The 16,805-nt window shown below is 43.6% G+C and overlaps 2 protein-coding genes and 1 long non-coding RNA gene across 5 annotated transcripts; 2 read left to right on the top strand and 1 right to left on the bottom strand.

Annotated features, from left to right (window-relative positions):
* Positions 1-5,881: 5,881 nt before the first annotated feature.
* Positions 5,882-10,755, top strand: LOC139630769 (uncharacterized). Of its 2 annotated transcripts, XR_011693221.1 has the most exons (4): positions 5,882-6,296; positions 6,440-6,610; positions 7,906-8,089; positions 9,447-10,674. It is a non-coding gene; the product is annotated as an uncharacterized lncRNA (long non-coding RNA). The 2 variants fall into 2 exon arrangements; XR_011693220.1 differs by having other exon boundaries at positions 5,885-6,610; positions 9,447-10,755.
* A 1,302-nt stretch (positions 10,756-12,057) lies between these two features.
* LOC139631347 (octapeptide-repeat protein T2-like) lies at positions 12,058-13,031 on the bottom strand. The gene is made up of 2 exons (XM_071495530.1): positions 13,015-13,031; positions 12,058-12,526 (listed from the first exon to the last, which is right to left on the bottom strand). The coding sequence occupies exons 1-2, from the start codon at positions 13,029-13,031 to the stop codon at positions 12,058-12,060; spliced, it is 486 nt and encodes a 161-aa protein (XP_071351631.1).
* On the top strand, positions 12,062-15,720 carry kiss1 (KiSS-1 metastasis suppressor). 2 transcript variants are annotated; one of them, XM_071494452.1, is made up of 3 exons: positions 12,062-13,082; positions 14,560-14,693; positions 15,414-15,720. In XM_071494452.1, the coding sequence occupies exons 2-3, from the start codon at positions 14,603-14,605 to the stop codon at positions 15,632-15,634; spliced, it is 312 nt and encodes a 103-aa protein (XP_071350553.1). In that variant the 5' UTR covers positions 12,062-13,082; positions 14,560-14,602; the 3' UTR covers positions 15,635-15,720. The 2 variants fall into 2 exon arrangements, with proteins under 2 accessions (XP_071350553.1, XP_071350552.1); XM_071494451.1 differs by having other exon boundaries at positions 12,063-14,693.
* Positions 15,721-16,805: the final 1,085 nt, after the last annotated feature.

Below are 16,805 nucleotides of genomic sequence, written 5' to 3'. Positions count from 1 at the left end.
ACTATAGTTTTTTTTTTCATAGCAGAAAGGTAAAAAACGATATATGCAGTGTTCTCTTCATTTTAGATGTCAAAAGGGTTTTGTGGCTCCCAGTGTTTTCTTTTCTGTGGGAAATGGCTCTTTGATTGTTTATGGTTGCCAACCGCTGGTCTAGACAGAGAGCAGCAAGATGGAGGAGAGAGACTTTCAGCACAGGAAAGACAGACAGCACAAAATCACGAGACAGCCACCCACCTACAACTCATGTTGGTGAGATGGAGGCGGGTGAGATCCTGGGGGCAGAGCTCGGTCCTCTTGCCTCTGTTACCACTGCTTTATACAGACATGTCACATATACATCTCATCTTGTTAGACTGTGGAGTCCCTCAGGAATTACCGGGCCCCGCCCCCACAGATGTGATCTAACCTGATGGTGAAATACTGGAGCTGCATTGACCTTGAGGGCCCAACACAGCTGCTTTGAGTCAGAGTGTGTGGTGGTGATGGAGCGAGTCACAGTCAGAGTCGATCCTCATCCATCAGCTGCTGAAAATGATCCAGAGCAGAAACTCACACTTTTCTGAGTTACACTAAATAGAACCTGAACATTTTCTACCACATGTTCAGAGTCTGTGGTTTAGTTCAGCATCTGAACTAAATGACTTCAGGCTCCTCAACCAATCAGGGTTTAGTAGAGATGATGTTAAACATCAAAATGGTCCAGATTATATCAGAGTTTATTTTTCTATCAGCACCATAGTCTGTAGAGATCAGCTGCACTGAAGACCTTGAATACATCTCAAATGTAGACCTACAAAAGAATAAAAATAACCTTGAGGTTATCTTGAGAAAGGATGCTCAAGAAGAGAAACTGCACAGAAGAAGAAGAGGAAGCCACCACAGACCAGAAGACTAATTACCAGTGTCTGCAAGATAGAAAAGCTAACAGTTCACCAGGGAAACAAGTCAGGACCCTGCTAAAGCTAAAAAATGTAATTAATTATTTGGACTGAATGAACTGTATGAGATTAATGACATCCCCCTCTCTTCAGGTCAAGCTGAGTTCAGACTATATGACTTCAAAGGTGTTGGATTGCTGTACAGTTCACACTACACAACTTGCTGACTTGCAATTGGGCAGCCTTTAAGTCATAAAGAGCTCATAGTACACAACTGAGCGGCGACATGGAGTCACACACTACACGCTCTTTCACCCCAACTAGCATTTTCGCTTCTTGGGAACCACCATCACACAGGATCTCAAATGGGAGCTAAACATCAGCTCCCTCATCAAAAAAGCTCAGCAGAGGATGTATTTCCTGAGGCAATTGAAGAAGTTCAACCTGCCAAGGACTATGATGGTGAACTTCTACACCTCCATCATTGAGTCCATCCTCACCTCCTCCATCACCATCTGGTACGCTGCTGCCACGGAGAGGGACAATAACAGACTGCAGCGTATCATCCACTCTGCTGAGAAGGTGATTGGCTGCAATCTTCCGTCCCTCCAGGACCTGTACGCCTCAAGGACTCTGAGGCGTGCAGGGAAGATTGTAGCTGACTCCTCCCACCCTGGACACAAACTCTTTGTGACACTCCCCTCTGGCAGGAGGCTGCGGTCCTTCAGGACCAAAACCTCTCGCCACAAAAATAGCTTCTTCCCATCTGCTATTAGCCTCATCAACAAGGCTAGAGAGCCCCGCTGTTGCTGATCAATTGCACCAATCACCAGAAAAAATTCCTTGTATGTGAAAACATACTTGGCAATAAAACTGATTCTGATTCTGATTCTGATTCTGATTCTGTCTGGTCCCCAAAACTACATTCTGTCACAATTTTTCACACGAAACAGGATTTTAAAAATGGGGGTCATATGAAAATATGAATGCACATTTGAAACGTCAAACAGGCATGGGTGATCCTGCCATGTCATATGCAACAGGTTGGCGAGCCTCAATAATTGCGTCATTGAAGACTTCACACACAGCGATTGATGTTCACTGATCAACCATCGATTTGCCTCTGATTGGGGGCCTTTTGTTGGTGACTTCTAGAATCCCTCTGTGATGTCAAAATCAAGCTTAAAATCATAAAGCTGTTCTGAACACATGGCAGGTGTGGTGCTCTGAAACAGAAGATCAAGGCTTGCCTCACAACTGAACACTTCTTATATTCCACCAATACGCTGATGACACTGCCATTTACACACACGCTCCCTCCATGCTTCAGGCTGTATCACAGTCATTGCAAACTGCTCTGCATAGTTTAAAATTGGTTTGAAATTGTCAGAAAACAAAGTTCATGTCCTTTTTAAAAGCTCGTACACAGTCACTTCATGATTCTAGCATTTTCAGAATTAGAATCTGAATCGTCACCTCCATAAATACACACTAGAGCCTGTCGTTGTTTGTGATGACACCCAGCATCGTCGTGTCTGTTGGCAGAGTTGATGATGTGGTTGGAGCTGGATCTGGTGGAGCAGTCATGAGTTTGCAGGGTGAACAGGAGGGGGCTGAACACACAGCCCTGAGGAGAGCCGGCGTTCAGGGGGTGGTGCCCAAGATTTTACCCCCTCTCCTGAGTGAACGTGGACTGCTGGTGAGAAAATCAAGAATCCAGCCACAAAAGAGAGCTGAAGCCCAGTGTATTTCTTCTATCAGTTGTTGTGTAGGTGTTAAATGTGGAGCTGAAGTCTGATGTGTGTGTCCTTGTTCTCCAGGTGTGTCAGTGTCAGGTGCAGTGGATACAGTGTCATCCGTGGCCCTGCTGTTGCATTTTCACATCACCTTGGACATATCATATCAATAAAAAGATCTGAAATTAGATGAATTTAGATTAGGGCTGTCAATTGATTTCAAAAATTAACTTATTAATCACACATTTTGAAATTAATTAATGAAATGAAAAAGTTTATTTTTCCTCTAAAGACTAAAGCTTCTTATAGGGCATATTTAAATGTAAAATAATCACCAAATTAATGAGTAATAACAAAGGGTGTATATTTCACTGTTTAATAGCATCTTAACACAGAGCTACACACAGAAGTATGTAGTTTCAAAGAGAAAACTCAGGCTCATAAAGGCAACTTGATTTCAAAATCTAGGCTCAGCTTAGATAATCACTATATGCCCCAAGATAAATTGTGTTATCAACAAAAAATATGATCTATGTTGTGCCTGAGACAGTGTTCACAGAAACAAAAAATAACAAGGTTTCCATTGGATATAATGCATTTGTAATGACAAAATTGCTCCTGTGATCACTAATTCGGCTTTGCAAATTGTGTATATTACTTTTGTTTTCAAAATAGTTCTGTCGAGCAGCTTTTTAAATTGAAATTTTCCACCTAAAACTCCATTACCGCTTGTCTCCATCTTCAGCTACCTCGCAGGTAGCTGAAGTCTCGCAGCTTTGGTGTCATAGGTCAGCACCCATGCAGGAAGTAAACAAAATTGCAGTGGCGTTAATTGCGTTAATTTATTTTAACACATTAAGTATTTTTGAATTGGCAATGATTAACGTTAACTTTGATCCACTGAAAATGTTTAGGGCATCATAAAGAAAGTGGTGAATGAGATGTGGTTGTTTTTCTTGAGAAGCCATTGAGCTCAGATTGCAGTCATGTATACCTGGTATTTTTTTGTTTTATGCTATATTTTACTGTCAGTTTGTTTGGCTGTTCTCTTGATGCTGAGCTGTGTGCAGAGCCTTGTATTACATGTGTTATGTCTATAGTTATATTCAAGTGTGCACCTTTTTGAGTGAGGATTTTGCAGCTGTAGAAATAAGAACTGAGCATATACACATACTCTCTAGTCTGTGTGTATTGTTGGTGTCAGATTGTTGATCACAGGAGACAGTCTCTGTGTTGAGCAGTGGTGCAATACAACTTCAGAAAGGCTTTTGAAAGTTTGAAACTTGTGTGTCGTGAGAGAGTCGGCTGTAAATCTGCGATGTCATCTGTGACCCAGCTGGCAGAGAAATTATCTGTGGCTTCGTGCTCATTCCAGTACAAATACCAGTGGGGTAAACATTCGCTCAACTTTTCCAGTCCTGATACTATGGACAGTAACAAAGTGCATCTACTTGATTATTGTACTGAAGTATATTTTCCAAGTGTCTGTACTTGTCTGTACTTATTCATGTTGTCAACTTCTGACTTTTCCTCCACAAACATTGTCATTTTGTATGTACTCTTACTTTGAAGCAGCTTTTAGTCAGAGGAATGAATTTTATTTTATTTTGAAAAATGTGATACCATACACTGTTTTGAGCACAGGAGAAGAAGCAATCACAGTCAACTCCTCCACTGCGAGTCATGTCTTAACCTGTCAGTGTTCTAACGAAGCTTTGTTAGATCAAGGTTCTTTATCAGAGACCAAGACCTGATCTGAGTTCTGAGTCTGAAGGTTTAGAAACAAAGAGGTTTTTGTTGTGTTTAAAATGAACAAACTTCATCACTGACTGCAAATGTTCACCGTCAATTTGATAAAATGTCAAAGTTCTACAGTCTGTTGATTCAGTAGGTTCTACTATCTGTTTATTCTCCAGGTTCTACAGTCTGTTTATTCAATAGGTTCTGCAGTAGTTTATTCTCCAAGTTCTAAAATCAGTTTATTCTCCAGGTTCTACAGTCAGTTTATTCTCCAGGTTCTACAGTCAGTCAGCAGGTTGTTTCATCAGGTTCTGTAAATGTAGAACAACAAAGCAATTTATTGACATAAAGAATGTACATTTGAATACTTCAGTATTTTTAGAATCCAGTTCTCCAGTACTTTAATTCCAGTTAAAAATTTGACTGAAGAACCTGGACCTGTACTGGAGGAATATCTGAGACATAGACAAAGGGCATTCAGCAGCAGCAGCAGCCACACAGAGGTCAGTTCTGTAGAACCAGAATGAAACCACAGACTGAGGGAGATGATAACAGCTGGAAAACAACCTGTTAAAACACTCCATGTCATGAGGTGCTTGATACAAAGAGATAAGAACATATGAAAAATAATTCATGTTAACTGGGCCACTGGTTCATTTTTTTTTTTTTTTTTTTTTAATCATGTGAAAAAGAATTAACACATTCCAGGGTTCAGACCGCAGAGGTCAGGAGATTCCCACACTGTACCAGCTCTGGGAGGCTGTAATCCCTCCTTTCCCCAGACCTGAGCCAATCAATGACTCTGACCTGTGGCTTTCACCTCCCAGTCAAAGCCCCTCCCCACTGCACACCAGTAATGGAGTACAGTACAGTAAACCTGGTGAAGAACACTAAGAGAATCATGCTGTGTGCAGATCTAAGGTCAGCACTGAACGCCTTACAGCCTCATATTGAATGTTGACTGGTTCACCATCCAGCAGTACCATTCTTGTCTGAGATACTTTACCTGGGTGGGTACGGATGTGATAATGTAGTAATGACCACAGGGGTTTTAGACGTGTTATTAGCCTGCTAGCAGCAGGACAGTCCACCACTCTGGTCCAGACCAGAACAGACATGGTTCATTGTGGTGATGATACCTAATGACCTTGGTGATCCTCTGACTTTTCCTCCTATATCACTGTGAGGTCAACAGGTCACTGTAACCAACTCTCCTGTCAGCTTCAAGTGTATTTAGTGTTAATAACTAAGACAGTGTTAGAGTGAGTGACAGGAGCCTCCCTCCATCTGTCCTCCATCTGTCCAGAGCATCCTGATCTTCTCCTGTCTCTCACTAACCTGACAGTGAGCTCAGTGGGGAGGACCATCAGTGCTTCTGTTCCTCCACAGAGCTAATCCACGAGGCCCGCTGCACCCACAGACCTCTGCATCGGCGTGACCCCAAGCATGTACAACTGTATGTACACACACACACACACACACACACACACACACACACACACACACACACACACACACACACACACACACACACACACACACTCATTATTATTATTATACTTGTTTTTTGTTGTTGTTGATGTTATTGTTGTTCGTGTTGTTGTTCTCATTGTTGTTGTTCTTGTTGTTGTGAATATCGAGTATGAACAGCTTGCAGGGATGACGGCTGTGGTGACAGGTTGGATCACACTCTGTACGGTGTCTCAATCGCAACTTGTCACAGGGGCGGTGTGGCCTTTAAAACATGATAAAAACATTAACATGATTTATGACCACTACCTGATCATTATGTCAACCACAGTTGGATGTAAAGACTTGATGTTTTTGAGTCTTATTGTCCACAGACTGACAGACTGAAGGTTTTCTGTCCACACTCAGACTCACACACAAACAAGCTGCCTCCATGTGGAAATCAAACAGAAAATGAAATCGCAGCATTGTTGTGAGTAAACTGACCAATAATCTCAGCTGGTCAACTGTGGAGAGCACACTTGAGACATCATCAATATGTGTTAAGACATTCAGCCTCAGACATCCCCTCAACATGCTCTCTGAGTCACATCCTCTGTACTCGTTACGTTACAGAGCCAGGTCTGTTACATTAAAGCAGCCCTGCCACAGACCCTGGAGCTGCTTAGGACACATTTCCACTATGTCAGGAACTCGGACAACAGAAGATACGTCAGCACCTGGGAGGAGGTGATCTACCACCTCTACTCTCAGGGGTGTGTGCCTGCCATCAATGAGGAGTTTGAGGTACATTTACACACAAAGCTTTATTTACACAGCACATCTCAGTTCTCACAGAAGCTGGAGCTAAGATTCCCAAGATGAAAACTAACATCACAACTTTAAGATATGATAAAAACCACTCAGTAGTGATGCAGACAGGACCACCCACATCTCAAGTCTCAGCCTTAACATGTAACATTAACATTGTTTACTTTATTTAAAAATGTTTCAAATAAAGATGTTTTATTTCCCTCTAAACCGTGTCACCACATGTTGTTGAAAATGATTGAGACCATTAAAGGTTTACATACCCAGCACAGCCCTACATGTTGTGTGGTAAGTGCAGCTTTTCATGAAGTTTCAACAAAACTTGATATGAAATTAAGATGAATTAGAATAAAAGTCAGAAAAGGAAGGAAGTCAAATGTTAAATGTTAAAAATAACTTAAAAGACAAAAAATACACTTCATGTCAAATCAGTGCCAGAGTAGAGTAGAGACACTGTCCAGTAACAAACAAACCACAGGTCGTCTGTCAGCAGGTTATCCTGCCCCTTGGTTAGCTGACTTCAGTACCAGCTAACCATGACCTGACCAGGACTGGGCAGTGTTTAATTCCCATGTGAAAGTAGCAGTTTATGTTGTTTCTATTATCCATGGCCGTTCACTGCTATTATTGTAACCATGACAACATAGATTGTCTAATGTTGAGTGAGTACTTATTTTAACCCAGATCACCATCTTTTCCTAAACATAACCAAGCCATGACTGTTATTATAGTAACCACAGTGGCACTATTTCAGGAGACACTGCTATGGGACATATAAGAGGTTCACGGTTGAAGGACTGGTTCAGGTTGGAGGACTGGTTCAGGTTAGAGGGCTGGTTCAGGTTGGAGGACTGGTTCAGGTTAGAGGATTGGTTCAGGTTGAAGGACTGGTTCAGGTTAGAGTATTGGTTCAGGTTGGAGGACTGGTTGAGATTAAATTTGTGGTCAGAGTCCTCTTTTTGCCACGTAGCTTGAGGACCTGTAAACACAGTCTTGTTGTGATCTGGGTGTCCTGGTGAGTCCCTTTGGATGAACTGGAACACCAACTGGACCAACACTGATATTGGTGCTGGACCTCACTAATGCCCTTTTGACTGAATGATTCAGGTGTGGTTCAGGTGTGGTCCAGGTGTGTGTTAACTGGGGTTTCAGTGTAGAACTGTTGGCTTCTTCACAAAAGAAAGCCTGACTGTATAATAATATGTGACTGTAGGAGAGCCTACTGGTACCCAGACCTTCAGTTTTGTGTCATGTTTGTGTTGCTGTTGCAGGACAGTCCCATGAGGTTCATCAGGATGGTTGAAAGCTCTCCTAAGGAGGCTCTGAAAAAGGCCAGAGGTGTAATCCAGATGTATCTGAGCCTGATGACACGGAGCCCTGGTCCTGTGGACTGGGACTGTCATGCAGAGTATGCTGCTGAGGAGTCCACCACAGTGGCTGACACCAGCACCACAGGTACAAACAGACACCGTGTCAGACACTGGTACTGAAGTCAGCACACTGTTCATCATGTTCTGTTGAAGATGCAGAGGAATGAAAGTTACTTTTACTTACTTGCAGGACAGTCCCATGAGGTTCATCAGGATGGTAGAAAGCTCTCCTAAGGAGGCTCTGAAAAAGGCCATAGGTGTAATCCAGATGTATGTTAGCCTGATGACACAGAGCCCTGGTCCTGTGGACTGGGACTGTTTAAAGGTACATTAGGTCAGTTTAAAGGTACATTAAGTCAGTTTTATGGTATGTTAAAGGTACATTACATCAGTTTAAAGGTACATTAGGTCAGTGTAGTATCTGAAGTTCTATATGTTATGTGAATTTATGGGTTTGGTACGTTTAGCTAAGGGTCCCCCTGGTCAAAAAGATTTAAGGGCCTTAGCTAAAAGGCTCTAGGTCAAAAGGTCTAGGTGTCAATGGGAGATTGATGACTCCCCCATCTTATGTAATGAAGCCCTTTTTTATTGATAGGAACCATATGTTTTACCTTAGGTTCACGAGAACAACCAACCTATATAGGAGGGGAGTTAGAGCTGTTATTCAGAGGAGATTCATATTGGCTCCGACTCCTCTCTCAGGCAATCCATGGTGCTTGATTTGATGCTGGACTTCTTTGTAATAAACCTCTTTATATACAAGCAAGATGGTGTCAGCGAAGTTTTCTTCATCATCATCACATCATCGCTGTTTAATAAACAACATCAGTTTAATGTACATTAGGTCAGTTTAATGTACATTACCTAATGTACATGTAATGTACATTACCTAATATAAATATAATGTACCTAACCTTTAAAAGGGACAATAGATCTGGGCCAAAGAGACCGGTGTCACCTTCAGTGGGCCCAAGACCCTGGTAAACCACATCCGGGGGGGGGGGGTACTGAGCCCACCACTACAGCCTACCACAACTTGCTTCCCCTCATGTTTTCAGTTGGGTTTGGTTTTACAAAGACAGATGATGTAAATGATTACAGCTGTATTTGATTTCATTTAAACATACTGCTTCTGCATCTGGTTCTTTTCACAGAGCTCATTAGACGTGTCACAGCAGGAGAAGCAGAGGTGGATCATTTATAACATCTGCATTCTGTTCATGTGTGCTCTTATTGTACAGGCTGCTTCACTGTCATGATGGGACACCTATATGAATGACAGAGAGAAGAGAGAATCAGCAGTGTTGTATTAAACTGTGTATTACCGTTTGAAGTCTTCTGTCTGTCCTGTGTGATTCTCTGCAGACTCCTTTGTCCTGAGTGATGCAGACTTCTCTCTCCTGAGTGATGCAGACTCCTCTGTCCTGTGTGTTTCTCTGCAGATTCCTCTGTCCTGAGTGATGCAGACTCCTCTGTCCTGTGTGATTCTCTGCAGGCTCCTCTGTCCTGAGTGATGCAGACTCCTCTGTCCTGAGTGGAGCTGAGCTCTGACACCAGCTGCAGGCCGAAGATGAACTGTCTCTCCTCATGCTAACCTCTCCTGACAGCATGCTTTCTCTGAGCCAGTCAGCAGTGTTTCAACCATATACACTGAAGATGTAACATGACAGATGTGTTTTTCTATAAATATAATGTGTATTGATTTTTTTAATCATAAAGATGGTCTGATCATAAGCTACAACAACCTGGTTCTCATTTGTAATTGTTTTTATTTTAATATTCTTTCATTTCTACTTGAGCTGTTCCTGCAGGAATTTACTCATGTAACAGTTTAACACAGAGATAGACCAAGCAGGAGCTGTTCAGTGGTTTTAATGGAGCAGATGGAGACTGTTAAAGGCTACGTGGGCAGGTACCTGGGCAGGTACCAGGTCAGGTAACTGAGGACAGCAAGAACAGAGTCCACAACATACAGAACATGAATGATAACATAATCTGGCAAAAGACCAGGAAAAGACAGCGGGCTGATTAACGGGAAACAGGTGAGGTGGGTGTGGGGGTTCAGGTGACTGAGACAAGTCAGAGGAAGTCAGGTGGGGGTAGAGAGGGACAGGAGACTAAAATAAAGCTTTATAATATAAAGTTACTTTTGTGGAGACATTAATAACAGTATGCCCTAATTTGTACTCATAAAGACAAGAATTAAAAAATGTTTCCAGATCTATGTGACAGTATTACATGTATGTAGTATTAGGGGCAGAAATTTCCTAAATGTATGGGTTTTTTTATGTCAGCTATGTATTTGAATTGCTTACTCACTCCCTTCCTAGTTGTAGTTTGTGGAAACAAGAACAAATTGTGCAGCTGAGAATTAAATTTTGGTCGTAATGCTAATGGTATGACTCAAAACAATATTATTGTCTGTGATCAGTGAAGGAAATAGTTTATATTGTCATAATTAATTCACATCATCAGATCCATCCATCCATTTTCTAGCTACTTAACCTGATCAGATCCATAGTGGGAAAAGGGCAAGCATAGCAGTCCAGTCGCTCCCAGAGAGTCAAGAGTGTGTGTAAAATGTAATGTCCCCACCAGTCATGTTTTCCAATTAAACTGAAAATAATAAATTAATTTCTACTATGTGTACACATTAAACATAATCTAACTGTGAAAATAAACATTAGTTCATGTTTGTAAGAAAGCCACCAATACTTGTGAAATTTTTTTGCATGATTTTTTTTTTTGGTGTATTCATGGTTCACGTATACAAAAGGAGTTCTATAAGTATATTATTAGTACTATAATAGATTTATAACAGATTTTTATAACAGATTTTTTTAAAAATCAGAACATGTACGATCCAAATAAACCAGTGAGCCTCTATATAAATGCAATGGACTGCATTTGTATAGCACGTTTCCAGCCTTCATGACTACTCAGAGCATATTTATACACTAACAATACATCGGGGGCAATTCAGGATTCATTATCTTGCCCAAGAGGACACTTTGAGATGAAGACTGGGGAAACCAGGGATCGGTCCACTGACCCTCTGGCTCTATGTCCTCAGTCACAGACCGCCCATGTTTGCATGAGGGGGCGTTCCGTGAGCAGGTGCAGATTTCTGAACTTTGGTCCTCTAGTCCTCTGCTGTCTGGTCCTCTGATTTCTGTTCCTCTGTTCCTCTGGTCTCTGGTTCTCTGGTATTTCGTCCTCCAGCCTCTGGTCCTCTGGGTCTCTGATCCTCTGGTTCTCAGATTTCTGGTCCTCTGGTCTCTGGTCCTCTGGTCTTCTGGTCCTCTGGTCTCTGGTACTCCGATTTCTGGTCTCTGGTCCCCTGGTGCCCCGGTCCTCTGGTCTCTAGTCCTCTGATCTCTGGTCCTTTGGTCCATTGATTTCTGAGCTCTGGTCCTCTGGTCCTCTTGTACAAAGGTCTGTGGTCCTCTCATTGTCTGGTCTCTGGGCTTCTGGTCTTTGGTCTCTGATCTCTGGTCCTCTGGTCTTTGGTCACTGGTCTCTGGTCCTCTAATTTCTGGTCATCTGGTCCTCTGGTCGCCTGGTCCTCTTGTACAAAGGTCTCTGGTCTGCTTGTTGTCTGGTCTCCTCTGTTCTTCTGTTCATCTGGTCGTCTGGTCTCTGGTCTCTGATCCTCTGGTCCTCTGATGTCTGGTCCCTGGTTCTCTAGTCCCTGGTCATCACTTCTCTGATGCTCTGGTCCTCTGTTCCTCTGGTCCTCTGGTCCCTGGTCCTCTAATTTCTGGTCGCCTGGTCCTCTTGTACAAAGGTCTCTGGTCCGCTTGTCGTCTGGTCTCCTCTGTTCTTCTGTTCATCTGGTCGTCTGGTTTCTGGTCCACTGGTCTCTGGTCCTCTGGTCTTTGGTCCTCTGATCTCTGGTCCTCTGGTCCTCTGCTTTCTTTTCCTCTGGTCTCTGATCCTCTTGTCCTCTGATCTCTGGTCCTCTGATGTCTGGTCCCTGGTTCTCTAGTCCCTGGTCATCACTTCTCTGATGCTCTGGTCCTCTGTTCCTCTGGTCCTCTGGTCCCTGGTCCTCTAATTTCTGGTCGCCTGGTCCTCTTGTACAAAGGTCTCTGGTCCGCTTGTCGTCTGGTCTCCTCTGTTCATCTGTTCATCTGGTCGTCTGGTTTCTGGTCCACTGGTCTCTGGTCCTCTGGTCTTTGGTCCTCTGATCTCTGGTCCTCTGGTCCTCTGCTTTCTTTTCCTCTGGTCTCTGATCCTCTTGTCCTCTGATCTCTGGTCCTCTGATTTATGGTCCTCTGGTCCTCTGATTTCTGATCTCTGTTCCTCTGGTCCTCTTGTCTCTGGTCCTCTTGTCTCTGGTCCTCTGGTCCTCTGGTCCTCTGTTCCTCTGTTCCTCAGTTCCTCTGCTCTCTGGTTCTCTGGCCTATGGTCGCTGGTCCTATGATCCCCTGCTCTCTGGTTCTCTGGCCTATGGTCGCTGGTCCTATGGTCCTCTTGTCTCTGGTCCTGGTCCTGGTCCTGGTCCTCTGGTCTCTGGTCTCTGGTCCGACATTAAATGAGACAGTGTCACAGTGGATTTTAAATAATGAGTATTTAGAATAACTTGCTGTTATAACTGAGACCACAGGTGAAATCATCTCAGTCAATACCATAATGATCAATGTTCCTGGTCTCAGGATCAGATTTTACTGGGACACATTATAAACTGACTGGTTCTCATTGGAGCCTCTTGTTGAGTCTGTCTGAATGTTTGTGTGTATTTTTAGGTTGTATTATTCAGCCCTCTTCACTTTTCATTGTCCTCTTGTTGTCATGACCTCCAGGCTTTTGTGTTCACCACAGACCTGATCCCAGGTCTATTACAGAAAGACCAGAGCAACATGGGAATTCACTGAGACCAGATGAATGAAGAGGAAAGGTATAGGTGTGTGTGTGCTGCTCTCTCTCTTTCTCTCACACACACACACGCACACACACAAACACACAGCACCAACCAGTGGTCAGTGATGATGACGCAGGAGGTGTCACCCTATAAAAAGACCCATGATCCAGGAGGAGGACCAGGGTCTCAGTCAGTGCTCGTCTTCAGCATTCAGGTAAGACCATCACAGTCTGTGTGTGTGTGTGTGTTGTGTGTGACATTATCTCCTCAATGAACAGTGGTCACAGTGTTAGACAGCAGCACCAGGGGGGCATCGTTTACAAACAGCTGGATCCTCGTCCAACAACTGGATCCTGGTCCAACAGCTTAATCCTGGACCAACAACTGGATCCTGGTCCAACAGTTGGATCCTCATTCAACAGGTGGTGTAGGTGGATGAAGAGAGTCCAGAGGACGAGAGCAGGTAGCTTGAGAGACTGACAGAGAAACAAACCTCCACACATCATCACTCTAATGAGGAGGTGAATGTGTGATAATGATGATGATGAAGATGATAAAGATTACAGGAGTCTTTCAGTGTGACTGGATCAGAACATGAAGGCTGAAGCAGGTTTGTTTGTGATGACATCAGGGATAATGATGATGTCACACTGAATCAGATGAACACCTGCTAATTATTACCAATTATTACTGAACAAAAGTATTGGTCTATTTTAGGCTGATCCTTCTCTGGTGTTACAGTTTATGAGACAGGGCCCAGATCCAGACACACACACACACACACAGAATGAATTATTGATGAAATACCTTTAAGGTTTTCATCTCTGTGGGGTGCTGGTGCTGAGGTCAGACTGATATGGCTCACAAAGACCAGGACCCTGCTGCACCCAATCAGACTCTACTGGTCCACGTTAGAGACAGGGGACAGGAGGATGTGTACACAGTGTAGCTGTCCTGCACAGACACACAACAGAGGTTTTTGATTACAGTATGTTGATCTGACAACAACAGCCGCAGTCTGCGGGTGAGGACATGTGACCAGATCAGGTCTAATTAGGCTTGTTAACCTTTAGCCGTTAGCTTGTCAGCTGTATATGACTGCATACAGTGAAGAAAAACATAACACAACTTGGTTATCTCAATGAACCTGTAGTGTTATCATAATGTGTGGCATCATACATGACATCACCATCTGATGGCATCAGGTGTCATCATGTGACACCATGTGACATCATCATGATGTGGTCAGTGTGTCACATGACCATATGATGTCACAAGACACAGAGTTCAAGAAGTAATCTACAGAGGGAGTCGTCAGTATTTATACCATATGATGTCATATATGATGCCATCATGATTTCAATTAAAGAAATAAAACATAACTTTTTATTCATTGTTCAATATGTTATCATATGATGCTACATGATATCCTCACATTACATCATCAGGCACAGCTTACATCCTCATCAGACTTCCTCATACATACAGTTCTTACAATGCGACAGGTAATGTGCCTCACCTTTCCCAGGTGTGACAGGGTAGTCGGGGGTATTCACCTACAGGTTTCTTACTGTGGGACTGTGGAACCTGGGTTTTGGTGTCCGGATTGACCCTGAATGTCCCACACAATGCTCTGCTCTGTTGAACCTAATGTTGAACTGACCTGCGGCCTCACTGCTCTGCTCACACAGGTAACACAGGTGCCTCAGCTGCTCCAGCACTCTGACTGGGACAATGCCACGACTCTTTGTTGCTCTGGTGATGGCTGCTTTGTCAACAGAGGTCTACACCACCAGCACTGTGACATCCACCCACTACACTGAAGGTACAGTTTCAGGTCTACAGACCTCTGAAGTTTTCTCCAAACTCAGATCAGTAACCTGGATTAAACTAGGTCAGGTCTACGTGTCAGCAGCTGCAGGCGGTCGTCAGTACAGCTGCTGCTGTCAGAGCTCAGCACAACACAATCACTGTACTGACAGACTGCTGCACAGGGTCAGGGTCAAAACAGGTCCTAGGTTGTGTTGGGGAGTCAATTGGGGATACAGAAGACACTGACAGTATTCAACTGGTTTTACATGTGAAAACTGCAAACAAGGTAGACCTTGACTTGACGACGTCCTCCCACTGTGCTATAATGAAGCTAAAATATCTCATTATGACTACCGCCATCAGTTCATGTTGCCTAGCAACCGTGACAGCACAAAATTTGTATTCACAATGACTTAAGTTTTAAAGGCCTCAGCCTCACATGCAGCCGCTGAAGAATGTGGCCCTAGAGTCTGTGCAGTAGTGATCAGGACCACAGCCACAGTATCAAGGCCCCGCCCAAACCCCTGAGACAGTCTCTGATCCAGCAACAGAAACCAAACATCTGCTTTTCGTTAACTGTTGAGCATTAAAATGAAATTTTAAATATTTTATTTTAGAAAATGAAACTTTGTTTTAACAATTCACGTAAAATATTTATGTCGTATTAATTCTGCTCTGGTTTCATGTAGATCAGAAAAGTGGGAGTCAGATCTTTGTCTTGTTTGTACTTCAGATCAGCTGATCCTCAAAGCCCTGAGAGATATAAGCCACACATCAGTGCTGCCATCAGCAAAGAATTCTGGGAATTTAGCAGCTAAGATCCACTGGGCTGATGGAAAGTTTCCCAGGACAAGATGGTGGATCCCAAAGGTGGTCCTCCCTCGGGCCATAAAGAAACATCACGGTGGGTCCTCGTACAACCTGAACTCCTTTGGTCTTCGTTATGGGAAATGACACGACGCCTGATGTCAGCTGGTTTCCTGTTAGAGTCCATATTTACTGTCACTGTTAAAGACCTAATAAAGGTTCATTGATGATGACTGAGGACTTGGTTCTTCATGAGGCTCTACACAGAGGAGACAGGAAGCTGAAGGATCCAGTTCAAGACCAAGATTTGACCCAGTTCACAGGTTTTATTTTGTAGAGTAGATTAAGTGAGAATGAATCAACTCCTCAGTTAGAGCTGAAACCTTTTATCATTAGAGACCAGTTCACATCCAGAGACCATCTCACATCCAGAAACAAGGTTCACATCCAGACACCAGTTCACATTCAGAGACTAGGTTCACATCCAGAGACCAGGTTCACATCCAGAGACCAGGTTTACATCCAGAGACCAGTTCACATCCAGACCAGGTTCACATCCAGAGACCAGTCCACATCCGGAGACCAGGTTCACATCCAGAGACCATTTCACATACGGAGACCAGTTCACATCCAGAGACCAGGTTTACATCCAGAGACCAGTTCACATCCAGACCAGGTTCACATCCAGAGACCAGTCCACATCCGGAGGCCAGTTCACACCCAGTAACAACGTTCATGACCAGAGACCAGAGACCAGTTCACATCCAGAACCAGTTCATGTCCAGACCAGGTTCACATCCAGAGACCAGTTCACACCCAGAACCAATTCACATAAAGAGACCAGATTCACATCCAGAGACCAGTTCATGTCCAGAACAGGTTCACATCTGGAGACCAGTTCACATCCAGAGACCAGATTCACATCCAGAAACCACGTTCATGACCAGAGACCAGTTCACATCCAGAAAACCAGTTCACATCCAGAGACCAGTTCACATCCATACCAGGTTCACATCCGGAGACCAGTTCACATCCAGAGACCAGGTTATTGTCCAGAGGCCAGTTCACATCCAGACCAGTTCACATCCGGAGAGCAGTTCACATCCAGAAACCACATTCACATCCAGAGACCAGAGACCAGTTCACATCCAGACCAGGCTCACATCCAGAGACCAGTTCACATCCAGAGACCAGGTTATTGTCCAGAGGCCAGTTCACATCCAGACCAGTTCACATCCGGAGAGCAGTTCACATCCAGAAACCACATTCACATCCAGAGACCAGAGACCAGTTCACATCAAGAAACCACGCTCACATC

This window comes from Trachinotus anak, unplaced genomic scaffold (assembly GCF_046630095.1).
Source record: "Trachinotus anak isolate AG129_WGS33_773 ecotype Australia unplaced genomic scaffold, CSIRO_AGI_Tana_v1 ptg000013l, whole genome shotgun sequence".
Classification (NCBI taxonomy): Eukaryota; Metazoa; Chordata; class Actinopteri; order Carangiformes; family Carangidae; genus Trachinotus; species Trachinotus anak.
Note: the sequence above shows the minus strand (reverse complement) of the source record. Positions and strands in the feature narration are given on the sequence as shown.